Consider the following 23478-nt stretch of genomic DNA (forward strand, 5'->3'; position numbering starts at 1 on the left):
TCTGATCCTGATTGTGTTCATCAATACGTCACCAAATCTCAGTCTACAAAAAATGTTGAAACCGAAGGACTGAATCAATGAATGCTTCTTTGCTTCCTCCACACCCATCCCTTTCTTTTGGCTGTTCCTCATTGATGCTATTTACCAAACTGACCTACCAAGCTAAGTTATCAAAAACATGATTCTTCTGTTTAATGCGTGCCATGAATGTCCTCTTGCTTGCATGCCACTCTTCTCAGTCTTCCTTGCGCTTTTAACTCTTTCTTCGGTTTCGTTATAACTCTCCACTCCACCACTTCGACCCGTTAAAGCCATACCCATAATCTAAATTTTGATTTTTATTTCATTCTGTAATGTCTTCTCCTAACAATTCAACACAACACGAGGCTGAAGTCATGCCAGTTTTTGAAGCTATTAGGAGGGCTAAGCGCTCAAGGTTATTCGAGCCGTCTTTGGGTGTTCTTGGGTTTGTTCTTGTTACTGTCTTTGTGATTTTTTTCTTCTTCTATTCGGATGATAGATACTCTGCTTCAAGATTTGGATTCTTGGAACAATCACAGAGGTTTTCTTGGTTGCGGATAAAAGGGTCTACTGGGGAACGCAGAGTTGAATTTCTTGGAGTTGAGGGTGGTGGGTGTGATTTGTTTGACGGGGAATGGGTTTGGGATGAGAGCTACCCTTTGTATCATTCAAAAGATTGCAGCTTTCTGGACGAAGGTTTTCGATGTTCCGAGAATGGAAGACGTGATTTGTATTACACAAAGTGGAGGTGGCAGCCCAAAGGTTGCAACTTGCCAAGGTAGATTTTGATGCTTGTTTTCCTCTGGTTTCATTCTATTATTTCTCAAGTTCGTTATGTTTCTCGTGTCTTTCTTCAGTAATAATCGTTGGATGAAGATGGTAAATTGAAACGCTGGTCTAAGAATTTCTTTAAGGAACAAAACCATGTTGTATCTCGATGTTTTAAGAATTTGGAAAATTGGAATGATAAGAGATAACGATACTCGTGGTTTGTGACTTAGAATGAATGTCTTTAGCCATCTAACTGGCATCTTGTCAGAGGGACTGCGACCCAACATTTGGGTTGCAATTTGCCATTCGTTCTGTTGTCTCATTATCACTCCTTTGTAACTTTCAGCAATTGGGACACGCAGCTCTCTGAAAATGACAACATTTTGTTTGTGCAGTTTCCACACAGTTCATGGATGTCTATATTGATAAGCGTGATGAAGTGTTCGATTCCTTTTGCATTATTCTATCTCTCTCTGTTTCAAATCCTACATCATTTTCACTTTTTAACAGTTTTTTGCTTTGTCTTTTCCTAAGCAACCCTCGTTTATCTTTTTATATTAGATGTAGCTGCAACCTTGGCCATTAGTTGGAGTCGTAAGAGTTTAACATTTTCTATATTGAAAGTGTAAAAACGCCTTTATTTTACAAAAGTCAATAAGCAATGATTGGGTAACAACATAGCACTGTTAATTCATTTTACACTGTCAATTCATCCTCGTTAAATTATTTTTCTTAGTGCTGCCAGTTTGTGATATGTTTGTCTAATGTAGGTCAATTTCAATAATTTTCTCTGATTAGATGCAAAAATAGATGGTGTAAACTTACACAGTCGGTTTCTTAAAACAGATTCAATGCAACGTTGATGTTGGAGAAACTGCGAAACAAACGAATAGTATTTGCGGGGGATTCAATTGGGAGAAACCAGTGGGAGTCACTCTTATGCATGCTCTCCAGTGCAGTTCCTAACAAGGAATCAATCTATGAAGTGAATGGCAGCCCAATTACAAAGCACAAGGGGTTCTTGGTGTTCAAATTCAAGGATTTTAACTGTACAGTAGAATACTACAGAGCTCCATTTCTTGTATTGCAGAGCAGGCCCCCTAAAGGAGCTCCTGAAAATATTAGAACAACTCTCAAAGTTGATACAATGGATTGGAACTCTGAGAAGTGGATAGATGCAGATATCGTTGTTCTTAACACAGGGCACTGGTGGAATTATGAGAAAACAATAAGAGGGTATTTCATTTCAATCCTTTCCATATTTTTTGTGTTACTCCAGTTTCAATCCTTTCCATATCTGTAATTTTTGGGCAAGCAAAAGGGTTGATTTTGATTGAAAGATTTCTTTTTTGGTTCAGGGGTTGCTATTTTCAAAAAGGCATGGAAGTTAAGGTGGAAATGCAGGTAGAAGATGCATATAAACAGTCCATTCAGACGGTAATGAAGTGGATACAAGATAGAGTAAATCCTAGCAAGACCCAGATTTTCTTTCGTACTTTAGCCCCAGTGCACTTCAGGTTTGTTTGACGATTCTATCATATGACCACATTGGATATTCTGAATATAAAATATTTGTAAAGATTCCAATGAATTTGTGTGACATGTTTCAGAGGCGGGGATTGGAAAAACGGTGGAAACTGTCATTTGGAAACACTTCCGGAGCTTGGTTCTTCACTGGTGCCAAACGACAACTGGTTACAGTTCAAAGTAGCGAATGCGGTCTTATCTGCACACACGAATGTTTCTGAAACTAAGAAGTTGATGGTGTTGAATGTTACTAAGATGACTGGTCATAGAAAAGATGGGCATTCATCGGTCTATTATCTTGGTCGTAATGTTGGCCCTGTGGTGCCTCATCGTCGACAAGATTGCAGCCATTGGTGTCTGCCTGGTGTACCTGACACTTGGAATGAGCTGCTTTATGCACTGCTGCTTAAACATGAAGCTGTTCACACTGAATTCAAGTGTGTGATTCACTGAGAAATCGTTTTGATGGTGTTGCATGGGACCAAGGTATCAGATTTTATTGTTGCAGATCACCACTGAGAATTATTTGTCTTCCGAAGAAGATCAACGTTATGGGACACGAACTTCACCTCTGAAATACTACATGAGGAATGGAGCAACTGTAATTATCAAATTCTTTGGTAAGGTAATACGAACAAAGTTTTGGTACAAAATGAAATGTTATTTAAGGAAAATGCCAAGTGCAATTTTGTTCTTCTAGTTGTTTGATATAAAAATAGGCACACTAGTTCTTATCATGGAGAAATTATTGAGCAGTTGGACCAGCACTTGAATATGAACCACCTCATAATTATTTTCTTACTATTTAGACAGAGAATTAAGTAATTTATAAGTGAATTGATTAATTTGAATGGAGATAAATTATGAATAGTAATTGATTAAGAAGTCAACTTATATTTGAAAAAAGTTGTTATTAGCTTTTAGCAATTTTGGTTAGATAAGGTAATAAAATAGAGCATGGGGTTTTAATAGGTTGCTGGTCCAAGCTACTTTGCCTGATAGTTGAAAAAAACTTCCTATAGTAATATTTAAAAACAAAAAATTAAATAACTGAGGATTTTAAAATTGGAAGAAATAAAAAACGGACAAAATATTTAAAGAAAGTAATGTTAAACTTCAAAAATATTTAAAGGATAAAAACATATTTTGTAAGCATCACTTTATTTAAAAGATATTTATGGATTTTTGCACCGATCTAGTTTCATTTGTTTTTTAAATTACGTATTTGAGTTTTGTTTTTTTAAGACTTAAATATACATTTAGTTTCTATTTTTGTCAAAATTATTCAATTTGGTCCATATTTTTGTTGTTTGGTTAATTTGGTTCTCATTTTTGTAAAATTGCATTCAATCGAGTTCTTTTGACATATAATGTTAAAATTGTTAACGGCACAATGACAACGTGGAACTGTTTGGGTTACGTGTCAAATTTTTGCAGTGATGTTGACATACGTTGTTGGCAGAGTGTTTCGTTAGTTATATTTTAGGGAAATAAAATAAAATGAATTGTGTAAAACATAAAACAAGGGTTAAGTGAAGAAATTAAAAGGTGGAATTGAAGGTTTACTACAGCGAGAGTTTTCGTTCAGTGAAAAAGTGAATTTGGGCATTCAAGTGGTCGAGAGATAGGGAAAAACTATGGTTGGTGAGAAAGGGAAAAATTAGGGTTCTTCTTCATGAAATTAGGGTTCTTGTTCATCAATTAGGGTTCGTGAAGAGGGAAAATTGCGCTTCGAGAGTGATTTGCGATTGGAGATTAAACTCATACCCTTAGAACCACGAATATGAGACCCATCACAACTTGATTGCCCCCAACTATTACAGCAAGAGGAGGAAGACGAATGGTGACAAGACATGCCTCTCAAACACGAATTCAAAATCACCAACTGAATTGTGCACAAGTTTCTTGCTGGCCACAATTTTGCTTGAAACCCTAATTTCTTCCCCAATTCAATTTCACTTACTTTTAAACCTACAATGGCCATAAAATTTCACTATGCCAACATCACTGCAAAAATTTGACACGTAACCCAAACAGTTCCACGTTGTCACTGTGTCGTTAACAATGTTAACATTGTTTGCCAAAAGGACTCGATCGAATGCAACTTTACAAAAATGAGGACCAAATTGACCAAACAACAGAAATATTGAATACTTTTGAAAAAAATAAGGACCAAATATATATTTAAGCCTTTTTTAAATTTACGAGGAGGGTTAAGGTGTATCAACGAAGTACAAATTCAATATAAAGAAGTCATATACTCAATTAACCATTTATGATGAAGTTATGAAAAAAGGGTACAATTTAATTGTTAAAGTTGAAGTCTTATCACTCAAATGCAAATTTTACCACAATTAATCTAATTAATCATCATTGTATAGTTGTGTAGGGATGTCATGACTTCTTTCCATATTTGAAAACACAAAAGTTGTATAATCAGATGAAAACGCAAAAGTTGTATACAAAATAAAATATGGAAAGAGAAGTCACTCAACAGAATACTTGATTGAATTCAGAAGAATTTGGTCAAATTTTATATAGGATCATGCCGACTCAGTCAAATACGATTAAATTTGGGCTAGTCTGTCTTGATCTTTAGCCTAAACTAACCAAAAATATAAATTGAAACTTTGAATTGAATATTTTGGATTGTTCATTTTGAAAATCTAGATTTTGAAAATCTAGATTTAGAGAATCAATATCTAATTCATAAAACATACATATATATCAGATTGAAATTCAAATCCAATAAATTAAATTTAAAATAAATTAAATTTTTAATAAAATAGATATTAATTAAAAAAATAGATATAATCATCAAAATTTAATTTTTTGCCAGCCGAAGAGTCATGCATAAAGGAGAGGACTCTTATGTCTTGGCATACAACGCAAATTTGGAAATATCGCAACATCCTATGGCGACTTCAGTTCAACTACAGTTACATAAAAGTGGTCATTAATTCTGCACAACTTTAATGTTTATGAATTTTGGAAGATGTTGTGTTATCCCTACACGACTTGAGGAAGAAGCCCTTCTACACTTTAATTCAATGAGTTTTTTATAATGAAATTGTGTCACTATGACTTAACTCTCTTTGTAATTTTTTCAAAATATAACCTATATACGTAATTTCAAAAGTAAATGAACAAGTATGGTAAACAAAATCTTATTTATGAGATGTATAAATTCATCATATAACTAATTAACTTTTTCTGCTAGTTTAAATGCATTCTTTTCACTGTTGACTGTATTTGTTAAAAGGATAAATTAGTTTTAGTTTTACATTAATACAAATTAGTACAAAGATGAGAATATGTTGCTCGTATTAAGATTTCATTTGAAAAAAGTTATTTTCAGATTTCTCAACAATGATTTTTGGTCAATTTTTTTTTTTTAAAAAGTGACTATGTCAGGACCCACTAATTTCCCTCTTTATACACACCCTTCTTCCCCAACTTCTCTCACAGAACCACCAACACCTCTCTGCTCTTCCCTCTCTCTAAACAACCACCCCGTCTCACTCTCAAGCAAAACTCAGTTTCTTTTCCCTTTTCTAATCACTTCCCCTCTGTTACAGCTGCTGAAGACCCAGAATTTAGGAGAAGAACTCCTCCTCTAGCTAAGTCCTCCTCCCCTTCCGGTAAGTCAAATCCAGTTTTTCTTGATTCTCTTCAATTCTAGAATTTTGGAGTTTGATATCTACCAAGACCAAATTAGAGTCTTGTACTCACCCTGAATTTTCGAATTTCAGCCCCCTTAGGTTGAAAATTTGAGGTACCCTTGTGCTAGAGCCTCACTTGTGGTGTTTTGTTAAAAGGTAAGGGAAGCTAACCAATACCTTGTTCATTGAGCTGTAAATTATGTTTTGTATGAGATTGGTATGCTGTATTGACTTCTTGAAAGGCTTGTGTGTGTGTATGATCATGTTAGCTTCGAATTTGTGTTCTTGCATGTGAAAACAGTGAGATGATCTGTTATTTTCGCCTAGGCGGGCGAGTCTCGCCTAAGCGAGACTATCAGAAAGGCTCACCTCTGGAACTAAGCGAAATCTCGCCTAGGCGAGCTGGAGTCGCTTAAGCGAGACATACTCTCGCCTAAGCGAGCCAGTTTAGCCTGAGCGAGAGTTCGCTCAGTTTTAATCTTTGCTCCTGTTTGATGTCTCGCCTAGGCGAGGTAGCCTCGCCTAAGCGAGATAGCTTCTCGCCTGGGCTAGATTACCTAGCTTAAGCGAGATTCACTGCAGTGGAGCACACCAACTTCTGTTTTAATGGAAAAACTACATGTTTTACTATGATTCTATGCAAGGAAGCTTTCGTGTGTTGATAAGTTATTAATTTTTATATTGTGTAATGAGATTTGAAGGGTATGAGTATGTGGTGTGATGGTTGGAATGGAATTTCAAGGGAAATTCATGTGAAATGTTAGAGTGTAAGGACGCGTGGAATCCTAAATTGGTTGGTATCCTGAAACTCCAATAATCATTCACGCTCAAATAGAGTAGAATAGATTATGTCGTGAGGAGTAGCAGGAGGTCCTAGTCTTTGGATTGATCTGGTCTTAGACGCGAATGGGACTTACCCTGGGAACGGTCGGGTGATAACCCCTTGTGTCCAGACTCTGCAGAGTCTGGGAACCGTTGCAGGTGCAAGCCACCAAGAGCTCCAATGTCGCTTACACAATCCGGATATCGAGTCTAGAATTTTAAATTACTAATCTATGTGTTGTGAGTGATGTACATGATATCTTGCATTATCTTTCTTTTATTTCAGTTGGCTTACCCTTTCTTTTGTTCATGTGGTTTTGCGCTCGCGGTTTCTCCTTGCTATGATCGCCTACTGTTGGTGTGAGCAGAGCCTAGCCCAGGTGATGATGCCCCCTCCAGAGCAGGAACTGACCTCTCTTACCTTTAGCTGTAGTAGTTTTGAACCAGGCTTTTGAGGAGTCTTAGCTTGGCAAGTTGTTAGGCCCCCTTCTTATGCTTTTGGATGACTGTACCAAACACTTATACCATATATATATATATATATATATATATATATATATATATATATATATATATATATATATATATATAAAACTGCTAACTCTACTATCTGCTATGATTGATCACGAACTAATGTTTTGTTTGATAGTGTGAAAGACTATTAAATGGGATGTTACATTTTTGGTATCAGAGCAGTAGTTCCTTTAGGGGTTTGTAGGTGTGAGCTCACCTAGTTTCTGTTGTGTGTTTCTCGTGGTGTTTTGGTTCAATTGTGGTGTTTGAAAGATGGACTGATGATCCTCTCTTTGTGTGGTCAGAGCTATGGCACCTAGGCCTCCTCCTCCTCCTATTCCTAACACAGATGGTTCTCACTTGGTGGGGACGATTGAAGCAATGTTGGCAGCCATGCAGCAACAGAATGCTAACATGGTGAACCAGCACAACTTAGCCTTGCAGCAAATGGAGTCTGCTAGGCTTGCAGCGGAGGCGACCCAGCAGAGACATTTGGAGGTCTTGCAGCAGCTGGGGGAGAATCGATCTGCAGCTGGATCTTCCCAAGCTCCACCGCCTCGAGTACAAGAGTGGAGTTTGGAGGATTTTCTTCAGCATCACCCGCCTCGTTTCGATGGCAAGACCACTCCAGATGAGGCAGACCAGTGGATGAGGGATATGGAACGGATTTATGATGCCAAGCGGTGTCCAGCAGAGAACAGGTTGGCTTATTCTGAGTATTTGCTAGCTGGAGAGGCTGTTCATTGGTGGTCTAGCATGAAGATGATGCTAGAAGACAGCAGGGAGACGGTCACCTGGGAGCTGTTCAAGAAGAAGTTTTATGCCAAGTACTTCCTAGACAGTGTGAGATACGCCAAGGAAGTGGAGTTCTTACAGTTGATGCAGGGAGAGATGTCAGTGTCAGAGTACGCTGAAAAGTTCAAGCACCTGGGCAGATTTCACACTTTGAAGATGGCTGAAGATTGGCAGTGTAGGAAATTTGAAAATGGACTGAGAGGCGATCTTAAACTCATGGTGGCTCCGCTCTCCATAAAGGAGTTTCCTGCTTTGGTGGAGAAAGTGAGGGTAATGGAGAAGCTAAAGGCAGAAGTTGAAACTCAACAACGGTCGCAGCAGAAGGTGGGAGGACCATCTGGGTCCATGAGCAGACAAGACGACAGGAGGAAGCCTTACTCTAGACCTCCGTCTCAGGGGTCTAGGAGACTCCCATCTCAGACGCATCCGCCCCAGTCACATCAGCATCAGTCCCCTCATCATCACTCTCACAGACCACAGTGTTTCCATTGTGGAGGGCCCCACATGAGGAGCGCTTGCCCCCAGCTTGGTGGCAGGCAAACATGTCACAGATGTGGGCAGGAAGGCCACTTCATCAGAAATTGCCCCACTGGTAGGGGTACAGCGTCTAGACCTTCGACGCGGTCACAGCCACAGCAGGCACGGGGAGGTGCTAGGCCCCAGGCAACTGGTCGAGTGTATGCCGTGACGGGTGCAGAGGCAAACAGATCAGGTAACCTCATCATTGGATCTTGTGTGATTGGCAGTAGGAGTTTATGTGTGTTATACGATTCGGGAGCGACACACTCTTTTGTGTCGGAGTCTATAGTGGTGGAGTTGGGTCTCCCGGTCAGGGAACTTCTGTACGACCTGGTAGTGTCTACACCTGCTTCTGGGATGGTCAGAACCTCGACGTTATGTGCTAGATGCTTGATCGAGGTTGAGGGGCGTAAATACAGGGTGAACCTCATCTGTTTACCTCTGGAGGGCCTGGATGTGATCTTGGGAATGGATTGGCTATCTGCTAATCGCATTCTCATTGATTGTAATGAGAAGAAGGTGTTGTTTCCCAGCCCAGAAGATGAAGAGATGTTGTTATCCTCACAACAGGTGGATCAGGCTATGAAGGAGGGATCTCAATGTTTCTTGGTTCTCACTCAACTGTCTGTTGAGAACGAGGATAGACACATTGAAATGTCTGTAGTGAAGGAATTTCCTGATGTCTTCCCTGATGAGGTGCCCGGTTTGCCCCCTTCCAGAGAGATTGAGTTTTCTATTGATCTGGTGCCTGGAGCAGGGCCAGTATCAATAGCACCTTACAGGATGGCTCCTGCTGAGCTGGCAGAATTGAAAAAGCAGATTAAAGAACTGTTGGAGAAGCAATTTATCAGGCCCAGTGTGTCGCCTTGGGGAGCGCCGGTGTTACTGGTCAAGAAGAAGGATGGCAGCTCTAGGCTTTGTGTTGATTACCGGCAGCTCAACAAGCTAACCATCAAGAACAAATATCCTCTACCAAGGATAGACGACTTGATGGATCAGCTGCATGGTGCTGCTGTGTTTTCGAAGATCGACTTGAGATCCGGATACCATCAGATTAGAGTTAAGTCTGATGACGTGCAGAAGATTGCTTTCAGATCCAGATATGGGCACTACGAGTACGTAGTGATGCCTTTCGGCGTTACTAATGCCCCTGCTTTGTTCATGGATTATATGAACCGAATCTTCAGGCCTTTTCTAGACAAGTTTGTGGTAGTGTTCATAGACGACATCTTGGTATACTCCCGGACTTATGAAGAACATGCAGAGCATCTGAGGACCGTTTTGAGCATCCTGAGAGAGAAGCGGCTCTATGCGAAACTGTCTAAGTGCGAGTTTTGGATGACCACGGTTCAATTCTTGGGGCATGTGATATCAGCACAGGGCATCTCCGTGGACCCATCCAAAGTGGAGGCTGTGTTAAAATGGGAGCGTCCTAAATCGGCGACTGAGATAAGGAGCTTTGTGGGACTGGCAGGATACTACCGAAGGTTCATTGAGGGGTTCTCAAAGATTGTGGCACCTTTGACTCAGCTGACTCGTAAGGATCAGCCTTTTGCCTGGACCGACCGGTGTGAAGATAGCTTCCAGGAGTTGAAGCAGAAGTTAACCAGTGCTCCTGTGCTGGTAATCCCTGATACCAACAGACCGTTCGAAGTTTTCTGCGATGCTTCCCATCAGGGGCTGGGGTGTGTTCTTATGCAAGAAAGGAAAGTGGTTGCCTACGCCTCTAGGCAGCTTAAAAGTCATGAGAAGAACTATCCCACCCACGATCTTGAGTTAGCGGCTGTGGTGTTTGCACTTAAAATCTGGAGACACTACCTGTATGGCGCTCAATTCCAGGCTTTTAGTGACCACAAGAGCCTGAAGTATTTGTTCGACCAGAAAGAGTTGAACATGAGGCAGAGACGATGGATGAAGTTCCTAAAGGATTTCGACTTCGAGTTGTTGTACCACCCGGGAAAAGCGAATGTTGTAGCCGATGCCCTGAGCCGAAAAATAGTTCACGCATCTTATATGATGGCCAGAGAGTTGGATTTAGTAGAACAATTCAGAGACATGCGATTGCAGGTGATTTTAGGAGAGGATGTCATTAGGTGTAACCACCTCACTGTGTCTAGTGATTTCCTCGTCCTAATTAAAGAGAGACAATTATCTGATCCTAAGTTGCAGAAGACCATGGAATTGCTTGGCACTGAGAAGGCCAAGGACTTCGTGGTAGGGAGTGACGGGGTGTTAAGGTTCAGAGGCAGGGTCTGCATACCTGAGGACCTGGAGGTAAAGGGCATGATTCTCGAAGAGGGGCACAAGAGTCGTTTTAGCATGCATCCAGGCATGACTAAAATGTACAATGATCTGAAGGAATCTTTCTGGTGGTCAGGAATGAAGTCAGATGTCGCTCAGTATGTGTCGTCTTGCTTGACCTGTCAAAAGGCTAAAGCAGAACACCAGAGGCCTGGGGGGATGCTACAGCAGTTAGAGATTCCGGAATGGAAATGGGATAGCATAGCTATGGATTTTGTTACCCATTTGCCACGGACGGTGAAGGGCCATGATGCCATATGGGTGGTAGTAGACCGTCTAACCAAGAGTGCCCATTTTCTAGCAGTGAACCTGAGGATGTCCATGACAAGGTTGGCACAGTTATATATCAGCGAGATTGTGAGGCTCCATGGAGTGCCGTCGAGCATAATTTCTGATAGAGATCCCCGTTTCACCTCCCGCTTCTGGCAGGCGTTGCAGAGTGCTATGGGCAGCAGACTATCCATGAGCTCGGCTTACCATCCCCAGACGGACGGCCAGTCAGAGAGGACGATACAGTCTCTTGAGGACCTTTTGCGGACGTGCGTACTGGATCATCTTGGTGCATGGGATGCGGTCCTGCCTTTGGTGGAGTTTACGTATAATAACAGTTTCCATGCAAGCATTGGCATGGCGCCATATGAAGCTCTCTACGGCAGAAGGTGCAGAACTCCTTTGTGTTGGTACCAAGATGGAGAGTCTGTGATGGTAGGGCCAGAGTTACTAAGACAAACCACTGAGAAGGTCAAGTTGATACAAGAAAGGATGTAGGCGTCTCAAAGCAGACAAAAATCCTATGCCGATCAGAGAAGGAGACCCTTGGAGTTTGCTGTGGGAGATCACGTTTTCTTGAGGATTACCCCGACCACCGGTGTAGGAAGGGCTATTCGCTCAAGGAAGCTATCTCCTAAGTTCATTGGTCCATATCAGATTCTGAGGAGGATTGGACCAGTGGCTTATGAAATCGCCTTGCCCCCTCAGCTATCCAACCTTCATTTTGTTTTCCATGTCTCTCAACTCAGGAAGTATGTGGCTGACCCCTCACATGTGCTTGAGGCAGAAGATCTGCAGATTAGAGGAGATCTTTCAGTGGGAGTACAACCTGTTAGTCTCGGTGGTAGCCAGACAAGGCAGCGAAAGGGAAGGTCCATCAGTCTAGTTCAGGTTATCTGGGACAAGAGAACTGGTGATTTCACTTGGAAACTTGAGGAAGATGTGAAGAAGTCCTATCCGCACCTTTTCTCTGGTGAGTTTTAATTTTCGGGACGAAAATTTTGTTGTTGGGGAGATTGTCAGGACCCACTAATTTCCCTCTTTATACACACCCTTCTTCCCCAACTTCTCTCACAGAACCACCAACACCTCTCTGCTCTTCCCTCTCTCTGAACAGCCACCCCGTCTCACTCTCAAGCAAAACTCAGTTTCTTTTCCCTTTTCTAATCACTTCCCCTCTGTTACAGCTGCTGAAGACCCAGAATTTAGGAGAAGAACTCCTCCTCTAGCTAAGTCCTCCTCCCCTTCCGGTAAGTCAAATCCAGTTTTTCTTGATTCTCTTCAATTCTAGAATTTTGGAGTTTGATATCTACCAAGACCAAATTAGAGTCTTGTACTCACCCTGAATTTTCGAATTTCAGCCCCCTTAGGTTGAAAATTTGAGGTACCCTTGTGCTAGAGCCTCACTTGTGGTGTTTTGTTAAAAGGTAAGGGAAGCTAACCAATACCTTGTTCATTGAGCTGTAAATTATGTTTTGTATGAGATTGGTATGCTGTATTGACTTCTTGAAAGGCTTGTGTGTGTATGATCATGTTAGCTTCGAATTTGTGTTCTTGCATGTGAAAACAGTGAGATGATCTGTTATTTTCGCCTAGGCGGGCGAGTCTCGCCTAAGCGAGACTATCAGAAAGGCTCACCTCTGGAACTAAGCGAAATCTCGCCTAGGCGAGCTGGAGTCGCTTAAGCGAGACATACTCTCGCCTAAGCGAGCCAGTTTAGCCTGAGCGAGAGTTCGCTCAGTTTTAATCTTTGCTCCTGTTTGATGTCTCGCCTAGGCGAGGTAGCCTCGCCTAAGCGAGATAGCTTCTCGCCTGGGCTAGATTACCTAGCTTAAGCGAGATTCACTGCAGTGGAGCACACCAACTTCTGTTTTAATGGAAAAACTACATGTTTTACTATGATTCTATGCAAGGAAGCTTTCGTGTGTTGATAAGTTATTAATTTTTATATTGTGTAATGAGATTTGAAGGGTATGAGTATGTGGTGTGATGGTTGGAATGGAATTTCAAGGGAAATTCATGTGAAATGTTAGAGTGTAAGGACGCGTGGAATCCTAAATTGGTTGGTATCCTGAAACTCCAATAATCATTCACGCTCAAATAGAGTAGAATAGATTATGTCGTGAGGAGTAGCAGGAGGTCCTAGTCTTTGGATTGATCTGGTCCTAGACGCGAATGGGACTTACCCTGGGAACGGTCGGGTGATAACCCCTTGTGTCCAGACTCTGCAGAGTCTGGGAACCGTTGCAGGTGCAAGCCACCAAGAGCTCCAATGTCGCTTACACAATCCGGATATCGAGTCTAGAATTTTAAATTACTAATCTATGTGTTGTGAGTGATGTACATGATATCTTGCATTATCTTTCTTTTATTTCAGTTGGCTTACCCTTTCTTTTGTTCATGTGGTTTTGCGCTCGCGGTTTCTCCTTGCTATGATCGCCTACTGTTGGTGTGAGCAGAGCCTAGCCCAGGTGATGATGCCCCCTCCAGAGCAGGAACTGACCTCTCTTACCTTTAGCTGTAGTAGTTTTGAACCAGGCTTTTGAGGAGTCTTAGCTTGGCAAGTTGTTAGGCCCCCTTCTTATGCTTTTGGATGACTGTACCAAACACTTATACCATATATATATATATATATATATATATATATATATATATATATATATATATATATATATATATATATATATATATATAAAACTGCTAACTCTACTATCTGCTATGATTGATCACGAACTAATGTTTTGTTTGATAGTGTGAAAAACTATTAAATAGGATGTTACATACTATCCACATTTTTCTGAATTAGAATAATTCTTTTAATAAAAGTACAACATTATCATTATTAAATAATTTAACACGATAGCAAGTTAAAATTTTAATTAATTCATATAAAAATATTTAAATATTGTTAGCAATACTTATTACTTGCCTAAAACCCTTTAGTTGTTGCGAAACATTCACGATTGTCAAAATTTTCAGAGTTATGATCATTTGATATAAATTTCAACAATTTAAAAATAATTTTATCCGAAATAAATAAAATCCATGACCAACATGTATGCATTCATTGATAAAAGTGGTAGCTTAAAATTGAAGCTGAAAAAAAAAAGGAAAAGGGAAAACTGTGAAATTAGAAAATCTGAGACGCGGGTGCCGGTGAAGAGAGCGTAGAAGGTAGCGAGTGAAGCATCTTCAGCTCCAATGGCGGATACCTTGAGTCGATCCAGAGACCTCGACAAGCTCCTTCTCCGCCCTGGCAATCTTGTCGGTCCCAGGTTCGAACCTGGCGCCGAGGTACTGTTGTTGTTACTGTTCCTATTCCAATTCCTATTCCTATTCACATTACTATCTCTCTATAGGGTTTGGTTTTTGTTCCCTTATGTTTTTTCTGTTGCAGTTGCGAGATGACCTTCAGGCCTTCGCCAAAGTGTTGGTGGTAGGGGCAGGTGGTTTGGGTTGCGAATTGTTGAAGGATTTAGCCCTCACTGGTTTCCGAAACCTTGAGGTCATTGATATGGATCGCATAGAGGTTACTAATCTCAACCGCCAATTCTTGTTCAGGTTAACTTCACGCCTTTCTTTTAAATCCTCATTTTTCACTGGTCTAATAATCCCATTAGTTTTGGTTTGGTATTTCATTTCTGCAGTTTCTTTTGTTCACTTGCTTTGCTTGTAGACTTGAAGATGTTGGCAAACCCAAAGCCGAGGTAGCTGCCAAGCGGGTCATGGAGAGAATCAGTGGCGTGCAAATTGTGCCGCATTTTTGCAGGATTGAGGACAAGGAAATTGAATTTTACAACGATTTTAGCATTATTGCCCTTGGTCTTGATTCTGTTGAGGCACGCAGCTATATCAATACTGTTGCCTGTAGTTTTCTAGGTGTGTTTTGTTTCCTGTACCTTTCACTTAAACTGCTTGGGATTTTTGAATTATGGTCGCAGTCGTGCTTTTGTACTTTTCCTTAATATTACTGGAAATCATGGACAAATAACCACCATTGTGGTTGCATTGTAGTGACAGACACCCAATAAACCTTGATTTTGTGGCAAAGAACGTGGTCATGGACCATCTTTTAAAACTTTGGATTTATATACATATATATTTATATATCCTCCTTCTCTTTTTTATTATTGAATTGTTTTCAAGCATTGGTTTTTCATTTTTCACTCTGACATCAGGTATAAGGTTATCCACAGCACTCTGACCTCAAGTATAAGGTTTTCAGTTTGCTTATTCTAATTTTCAGTTTCTTTTCTTTTTGCTGATAATGCTAGAGTACGATTCTGATGATAATCCACGAGAAGAGACTATCAAACCTATGGTGGATGGTGGGACTGAAGGTTTCAAGGGCCATGCTAGGGTTATCTTGCCTGGGATCACACCTTGCTTCGAGTGTACAATCTGGCTTTTTCCACCTCAAGTAAAGTTTCCTTTGTGCACCCTGGCGGAAACCCCTAGGACTGCTGCCCACTGTATTGAATATGCTCACTTGATTAAGTGGGATGAGGTAAATCATTGTTCACTCTTTCTCTTACTTTTCAATGTCCATTATTTCATCCAGAATTTAATGTATAGGTTCATGGTGGAGTGGCTTTTGATCCAGATAACCCTGAGCATATGAAATGGGTTTATGACGAGGTAACCACTATTTCTTAGTCAGTTTCTTGACAGATTAATGTGCATTTTTGGCCCATTAATCAGTAGAACTATAATTATTTACGTTTTACAGGCTGTAAAGAGGGCTGAACTTTTTGGCATTCCTGGAGTTACTTATTCTTTTACACAGGTATGTGGATGGTTAAGTTTGATAGTTAATCCATAGAAAATTCTGAGTTTTTGTGTGGTGTGTATAGTTTTGTACTTTGGTTTTCTCTGAATGATAAATTCCTATGAATTGTTTGATGTTTATCTTGTTTATTGTGTTTTCCCTGGTGATACCGGCCATATTCTTCATTTATCCATTTTCACTAAGAATTAATTATTTTAACAGGGTGTTGTGAAGAACATCATTCCAGCTATTGCTTCAACAAATGCTATTATATCAGCTGCATGTGCACTAGAAACATTAAAGATTGCAACAGAGTGCAGCAAAACTTTGTCGAATTATTTAACGTATGGCCGTTTTCTTATCAATGTTTGCCTTCTGGCCGTAAATATTATTGATTGGCTAATACCTCTGTAGGTATAATGGATCACAAGGCCTCCATACCGAAGTGGCAGAATTTGAAAGGGACAAGGATTGTCTTGTGTGTGGTCCTGGTATACGTATTGAACTGGACACTTCAATCACATTGCAAAAGGTTATTTTTCAATTATCAAATCCTCAAGTTTTTTATATAGACACATATGTCTGAGTTAAGATCCGTTTGCATCATTGTAAGTCTTTTAGACTTATACCCAATCCCAACCATTAATATCAAATCTGATGGTTCAAATCAATTTAAGTTAGTTAGGGAAAAGAGTTTTAAGGAAATTGAAATTGATGCAATACGAAAGAGACTACCACGTGACTTACACCTGGTGTAAACAGATCTTAACCCTGTATATTTGTGTGTGTGTGTGTATGTATTTATATATTTCAGAGTGACTCTTCTGAAACATTTGCTAACGTGAGAATGATTGTACCACCAAACTTTAGACTTACACCTGGTGTAACACTACCACCATGATCGTTGCTATCACCACCATCATGACTATCATCGTTGCTTCTGCTACGACAACATTGATAGTGACATCGCTCATGGTGATGGGAGCAACAAATGTCACCGTAGTAGTGGTGATGATAGTGATGGTGGCAAGGGGTAATGTTTATGGTCGTGAATCTTTAGAGATTTTATGGCAGCAAGATGTTTGAATTTGTATTTTTAAGTATTTTAATCTTCACCGCCTACTATATTTAATCTTTATCCGATATTTGTGATTAGTTCTTCTCAGTAGAGCCAGTTCTTGTGTGTGTGTGTGTGTACATATTTACTGTTTATCTATGCAGCGAATGTCAATTCCTTCTGTTGTAGTTGTTACCTCATCATAATTTAAAGCCAAATCTAGAATGTTTCAGTGTTAGTTTATTTTCAACCCCTGTTCACATCTTCCTTTCCCTTTATTTTTTTCCTTATTGATGTCTGTAGAAGAAATTGTTAGAATGTTGAACATTTAGAAGGATTTAGAAAGCATTAATCTTTGGAAAGTCCGTCCTTTTACTGGCAAGACCGGCCTTGTTTATTTCATGGAATACTCCTTCATTATGAAAGGTGAAATAATGTTTTTGCAATCTATTAAATGTTCTTGACTCCAAATCAGTGAAATTAGTACAATAAACAGCTACTGTACTCATGATGTATATGTATTTTTCAACAAGTGAACTGCTTAGTTATTTCTGTTATTAAGCAACTCATATCTTAATGAAACTTTAGCATATTCCTTTCTGTCGCGTTTTCTAATCAAATTGTGGTTAACAGTTCATGGATCTTTTGGAAGAACATCCTAAGTTGAGGTTATCAAAAGCTAGTATTACACATCGAGGAAAGAATCTGTACATGCAAGCTCCCCCTGTATTGGAAGAAATGACTCGATCAAACCTGAGTCTATCTCTTTTTAACCTCATGGGTAAACTGCCCAAGGATGTCGTGCATGTGAATGGTATGACAATCAAGAACGACCAAAAGTTCTCTTGTTTGAGAAAATTACGTGTTGTTTTCAAGGGAGTCGATGGGGTTACGGATATGGATACAGCTGGAGGAGCATAACCTACGCCATCGTAAAATGTGTTGGTGCTTGGAGTTTTTAGGCTCTATTAGGATAATTAATGTTAGATATCTCAGATTGTTTCCAACATTGAACAGGTACGATTTTACAGTTTCTACCCTGTCAGTTTTTCATAGATAAGCAGTCAATAACACTTGATGCAGGGGATTCCACAGGGTGACGAATTTTGCAATTCCATTTTATCTTATGCACAGTTAGACTATATATGATGAAATTAAGTTGCTTTAATGTTTCCAAGTGCCCGTATTTCATCTCTGAAATTCTGAAGTTGGTCTTAAAATATCTTGATGGAGATGAACTGTAGATTTATTTTGTGGTAGAGAAATGTCCTCACAAGTATAATTTGGCAACAAATGGTTGAGAGTTTTGAAGATTCTGGTATCTAGTTATTATTAATATTTACTAAAGTGAAGGTAAGGTGCCAATTTTGGATTGAATTTAGAATTGTTCAGCTTACGGACGGGAGAAATGTGTAAATAGAAACCATTAAACTAATAGCTTTGTACATTAGGGGGAATATCTTCCCGGCAGGCTAAAATTCAGGGTATCTTCACAGATCTCTTGTTTGTTTTGTGTTTGAAAATATTCACTACCAAGTCATACATTACAACTAACAGTAAAAGTGGCAACTTCCATTGTTTGAGTTTTTGAGAAGTAAATATAATACTTGGAATGATTTATCTTTCTTTGGAGTGTTTGGTTATTTGTTTTTCAATGGCTAATGATTACATGTCAATAGTTTTAGTGTCAGATTATTTAGCTAGAAATTCATTACCAGGTTGTGATTGCAGATTCCGTGCAAGACATTGAAGTCAACAGTCGAATATATAATTTTTGAAGAACAGTGCAAGCTACACTTTATATTATTGGTTAAAATTTATTGAATATCACAAAACCACGAGTGAAACTTATTTAATAAGATTATAGATCCACTAAATTGTGATTTGCAATAAATTTCAGTAGTTGAAAAGTATTCGACTGTCTGAAGGTGTATTATTAGCACACTTTTCAACGTATGAATATTAACATGGAGTATAGTATTATGTATAATTTTATGAAGTGTCTGTATCAATATATAAAAAAAATGAGTAGAAGATCTTGTCATCTGTTGGTAAGAATAGGACGAAAAGGATAGCGACCATACATAACTCAAGTGTATAGAATAAATCTACCGAAGGTATTATTATACTGATAAAAAAACGCTCACACACACACACACATATATATATATATATATATATATATATATATATATATATATATATAAATTATGCAATTTTGTCAGATATCTATTTATATCAAATGAGTAGTATGATCTTAATAAATTTAAAAGAAATATATATTAATTTTTATATAATTATTCAATCATATCTCCACCTAAAAGTTAACCAGAGTATAGGTGTATAGGTATAGAAGAAAAGTTTACAAGCTAAAAAATAATTATTGTATGAACTAAAACAAACGTCTATGGCTTGGTTTGAGAAATTCTGTGAAGAATTTTGAAAATAAGCAAAGTAATTCAAATCACACTTTATTTATATAAAATGCAAAGAAGGGAAGGTAAATAGTCTTAACGGTATATGTTGGTAATATGATTTTATCTTGAGTGATCCTTGCGAAATAAAAGTTAATATTTAATTACTGTATTTGAGAAGGACTTTGGAGAAGTTAAATATTTTTCGAGATTGAAGTAACAATATCAAGACAAGAGATTATTTCTCACAACAAAAATAAGTATTAGACATTTTAATTGAAGTTGTTATCTTAACTCTAGCATGTTACCTTCAATTTTTCTATTCATTTCATTAATTTGTATTTTTTATTTATTTTAATCATCAAAATGTTTTATTTATTTTATTACAATTAAAATGATTTTATATAAAATAAGTTAGTTTTACTAATTTTATATTTTTATCTATACTTTATACATAAAAACTAAAATAAAATTTATTAATCAAAATAATTTTCATTTTAAATAAAAAAATGTCGTCATAGAAAAGTTGTCATGTCATTAATACCAAATCAAGAAAAAGTTTGTTTAAGATTTTAAAAAAACTATTCTGAGACGAAATAGTTTAGTGGTTAATGTTTCATAAATAAAGAAGAAGAAAAAAACAGAAATCAATTGCATTTGTTTACAGTGAGAAAAATTACCTATTAAAAATAGGTAATTATTATTTTAAAAAGAAAGTACTTTAATAACTTTTTATTATAATTTGGTTATTTTTACCATTTTTAGCGTCTAATTATTTTAATAAAAAGCCTGTTTAACAAAATTATAAAGGCCAATAAAATTAATTAAACTTAAATACAATACCACAACTATAATTACTATTGCTTTGATTTGTGAATCCTTCAGAACTTCTACGATTGCGACGCCAGCAAAGTATAAACTACGAATAGGCGAAAAAGAAAAAGAAAACAGAGAAACACTATAGCTGTTACGTAAACAACACTCACATGGACCAAAGAATAATGCTTCTTCTTCCACATAATCAGGAACCACATTTTCTTCGGTCGAGGGTAAAGAAAATAATTCACATTATTCAAGTGAGTTGCCTCTACCTTTCCGAAACCAGATTCAGAGGAAAAAAAGAAAACTGTCAAAAATTAAAAGACAGTTAGGGTAATGAACTGAATAAACTATAATGACGATGAAGATTATTCATTGAAACTTGAAGATAAATCGTGATTGGAAGAGAGTTAAAAGGGGGTTTGGTGAAGTGCAAGTGTGTGAAGAAATTGACGAGCGAGTGTGACGCTTTATATAATTGATTAATGATAGGAGGCATTATCGTTGTTGTTAAGAAGAAAAAGGTATTTGGGTGGAAATGCAAGTTGTGAAAGATGAAGATCTAGTGACAGTAACATGCAGGGTGTGTCTCGGTGGTTTAATCTTGACCAAGAGCAGCAACCGCTAGAAAGAAGATAGAAAATGGATAAGAAGGATTTTGGGACAAGAATTGATTGTTTACTGAGCCATGAAAGTTTGGTTTTTGGGATATGGTATGGCATGAGAGTGGACCATTCTCAACCATTGGTGTATCTTTGGGATCATGAATCTGAATCTCATGGATTCAACAGTTGTTTCCTGCTGTTCCTCATCCCAACTGGATAATATCACAACATACTTCCATCATTCTAGTGGGCTGCTTTTGTGGGCCTCAGACAGATTGGCCAACTCTCCCCCATGGCCCACCAACCCACATGCCCATCCCTTCTTCCATTCCATCCCCCCTCTCTATCTATTAAACCCTTCCCAACACACACACACATCAAACTTTCTTAATACTAAATTCTTTTTCATTCTTATGGAGGTTGCTGTGGAACTAGAAGATGACCTCTTTTTTGCAGACTTGAGCAAGCAGATTTCTCTTCTCATTATGGATGAAGAAGATGAACACCCTCTTGCTTCCTCTCCTCAAGAACACCACTTTCAGGTTTTTTCACTTTAATCTTGGATAAATTTATCTTCTTTCCCTGCTTGTTTATCGAGAAAAACCCCACAGAATCTTAAATTTTGTTCTTTTATTTCAGACTTATTATTCTTCTGGGTCATTCTATCCCCCTTCACAATCTGGTATTCTGTATGAGCATGATTTGAGAAGACAGAGCAAAGGGACAGGGGTGTTTATCCCTCAATCCACACAACCTAGAAGGAAGCACAGAAAAGGAAGATCAAGCTCAAACGCAAAACATAAAAAGCAGACACCAGATATGGCTGCTCAAGTTGTTCCTATAAAAAAAACACTGTCAAATCCGAAAATGGTTGAGGATATGTATATGTCTTCCCAGAAAACTGCATAAGTTGAATTAATTCTTTAGTCTTTAGGCAATAATTGTATGGTTGTGTAGTTTGAAGAAACCATGTGCAGGTCAATATATGTGTTGACAGTGATGCCAGTAGAAGAATTGTATATACAGCGGAGATTGCAGAATCTTCCTTATGAATTAGTTTTTGCGGGGTTAGTTGAAGTTTGAAGTGAAGTTCTAAAAGTAGGTACAAGAAGAGAGTGTTATAATATGAATATTTGGCAGTTTAGCCAAAGGTGTTGTAACCTTCACGGTGTGCACAAGCATGATTTGTTGCTATGATGTTATCTAGTTTGATGAATCTATCCTTTTTATTTTACCATTTCTGTCCAATTTTCATTTTGTTTAACTGTGTCTATGAGTCACTATTTGTTATGTAGAACCGAGGTGTGTCTGCTAACATGGGAATGATTCAAAAAAAAAAAACATAAAACCAAACGTTAGTTTTGCTCATGACAGATATTTTCTGTTTCTTTGTAACGATAGAGCAACAGTACTGATTTTCAACAAAAGTTCAATAAAATGATTTTTGCAAAGGTTTTCAAACCACCAATATCTGTAAGGCAACTGGCTGGCGCAATATATATATATATATATATATATATATATACATATATATATATATATACATATATATATATATATATATATGTATATATATATATATATGTATATATATATATATATGTATATATATATATATGTATATATGTATATATATATACATATATATATATATACATATATATATATATATATATATATATATATATATATATATAATTGTGTAAGTTTTATTAAAAATTATATCTCAATAATTTTTTGTAAAATAATTTTGTTGATTAATTTAATCATTTTTATATCATTTCACAATTATTTGTTTCAAATTTTATCAATACTAAGACATTTAAATTATTTGTATTCTAATATATTTTAATCTACATGGATCACATCAATTTTAATCCATGTAAATAATGTATTAAGTAAGTTTAAATATTTACTTGAAAAAAAAAACTTATGCTCTAATGATAAGTTTTAAAAAAAATTAATTACTCTAAGAAGTTTATCATTCCATAATTTTATTTAAAACGTAATTTTTATCAATTCAACCTTGATGTATAAAATACATATCGTCTTGGCTATGTGTAGTAAATTTTACAAAAAATAACAATAATATAATTAAAAACATGAAATTATGTAGGTTTTAATATACGTTCAAGAAAAATAAGGTTTTGTCTTTATTTAGGCTTAATTATCATTTTGGTCCCCTAATTTGTTGAGTTGGTTCATTTTGGTCCCTCATTATTTTTTTGTTTTGGTCCTTTAATTCTTTAAAAGGTTCAATTTGGTCTCTGCCGTTAAATCAACTTTAACACTGTCTCCGTACATGCCACATGTCATTTTGTGAAATTTTAAATTTTTTTAAATTTTTTTAATTTTTAATTTTTTTTAAAAAAAATTACACTGCCACGTGTCACCTTATGATTGTGACACGTGTCAATTTGAGATTTTTTTATTTAAAAAATGTACTGCCACGTGGCAGGTCACGATTGTGCCACGTGTCAAGCTAACATTGATTATTTTCAATTTAGTCCCTCTATTTACAATTTTGATTCAATTTAGTCTCCAAATTTTTAAAATAATTCAATTTTGTTCTTTCCAATTTGAGACCAAATTAATAATTAAGCTTAATTACAAT

General features: G+C 37.5%; 2 protein-coding genes and 1 pseudogene across 6 annotated transcripts; all 3 read left to right on the forward strand.

Moving 5' to 3' along the window:
- LOC114176611 (protein trichome birefringence-like 11) lies at nucleotides 1–3014 on the forward strand. 2 transcript variants are annotated; one of them, XM_028061697.2, is made up of 5 exons: nucleotides 1–436; nucleotides 521–799; nucleotides 1639–2028; nucleotides 2151–2309; nucleotides 2403–3014. In XM_028061697.2, exons 1-5 carry the CDS (start codon nucleotides 354–356, stop codon nucleotides 2770–2772), a joined length of 1281 nt encoding a protein of 426 aa, XP_027917498.1. In that variant the 5' UTR covers nucleotides 1–353; the 3' UTR covers nucleotides 2773–3014. The 2 variants fall into 2 exon arrangements, with proteins under 2 accessions (XP_027917498.1, XP_027917497.1); XM_028061696.2 differs by having other exon boundaries at nucleotides 1–799.
- An 11263-nt stretch (nucleotides 3015–14277) lies between these two features.
- On the forward strand, nucleotides 14278–19016 carry ECR1 (E1 C-terminal related 1). Of its 3 annotated transcripts, none has more exons than XR_014994065.1 (10): nucleotides 14278–14495; nucleotides 14599–14762; nucleotides 14878–15080; nucleotides 15476–15708; nucleotides 15777–15839; nucleotides 15931–15987; nucleotides 16192–16313; nucleotides 16384–16501; nucleotides 17660–18043; nucleotides 18745–19016. XR_014994065.1 is itself a non-coding variant. In XM_028064745.1 (9 exons), exons 1-9 carry the CDS (start codon nucleotides 14403–14405, stop codon nucleotides 17945–17947), a joined length of 1341 nt encoding a protein of 446 aa, XP_027920546.1. In that variant the 5' UTR covers nucleotides 14278–14402; the 3' UTR covers nucleotides 17948–18203. The 3 variants fall into 3 exon arrangements, 1 of the variants encoding a protein (XP_027920546.1); XR_003603365.2 differs by having other exon boundaries at nucleotides 18758–19016; XM_028064745.1 differs by lacking the exon at nucleotides 18745–19016 and having other exon boundaries at nucleotides 17660–18203.
- Nucleotides 19017–20986: 1970 nt separating this feature from the next.
- On the forward strand, nucleotides 20987–22101 carry LOC114177148 (uncharacterized; annotated as a pseudogene). Its single transcript, XR_014993545.1, has 2 exons — nucleotides 20987–21406; nucleotides 21504–22101. The product of XR_014993545.1 is annotated as an uncharacterized LOC114177148 (transcript).
- The last annotated feature ends 1377 nt before the right edge of the window (nucleotides 22102–23478 follow it).

The sequence above is a fragment of the Vigna unguiculata genome, chromosome 3, assembly GCF_037176805.1.
Source record: "Vigna unguiculata cultivar grain cowpea cultivar isolate G323 ecotype 2 chromosome 3, ASM3717680v1, whole genome shotgun sequence".
Lineage (NCBI taxonomy): Eukaryota > Viridiplantae > Streptophyta > Magnoliopsida > Fabales > Fabaceae > Vigna > Vigna unguiculata.

Bases quoted from the DNA above. Each gene is read 5' to 3' on its own strand.
- ECR1 (XM_028064745.1), top strand. From the start codon at position 14,403: ATGGCGGATACCTTGAGTCGATCCAGAGACCTCGACAAGCTCCTTCTC. The intron at 15,840-15,930 runs GTAACCACTATT...TACGTTTTACAG, and splicing joins TGAAATGGGTTTATGACGAG to GCTGTAAAGAGGGCTGAACT. The intron at 16,502-17,659 runs GTTATTTTTCAA...TGTGGTTAACAG, and splicing joins CTTCAATCACATTGCAAAAG to TTCATGGATCTTTTGGAAGA.
- LOC114176611 (XM_028061696.2), top strand. From the start codon at position 354: ATGTCTTCTCCTAACAATTCAACACAACACGAGGCTGAAGTCATGCCA. The intron at 800-1,638 runs GTAGATTTTGAT...TTCTTAAAACAG, and splicing joins AAAGGTTGCAACTTGCCAAG to ATTCAATGCAACGTTGATGT. The intron at 2,029-2,150 runs GTATTTCATTTC...TTTTTGGTTCAG, and splicing joins TATGAGAAAACAATAAGAGG to GGGTTGCTATTTTCAAAAAG.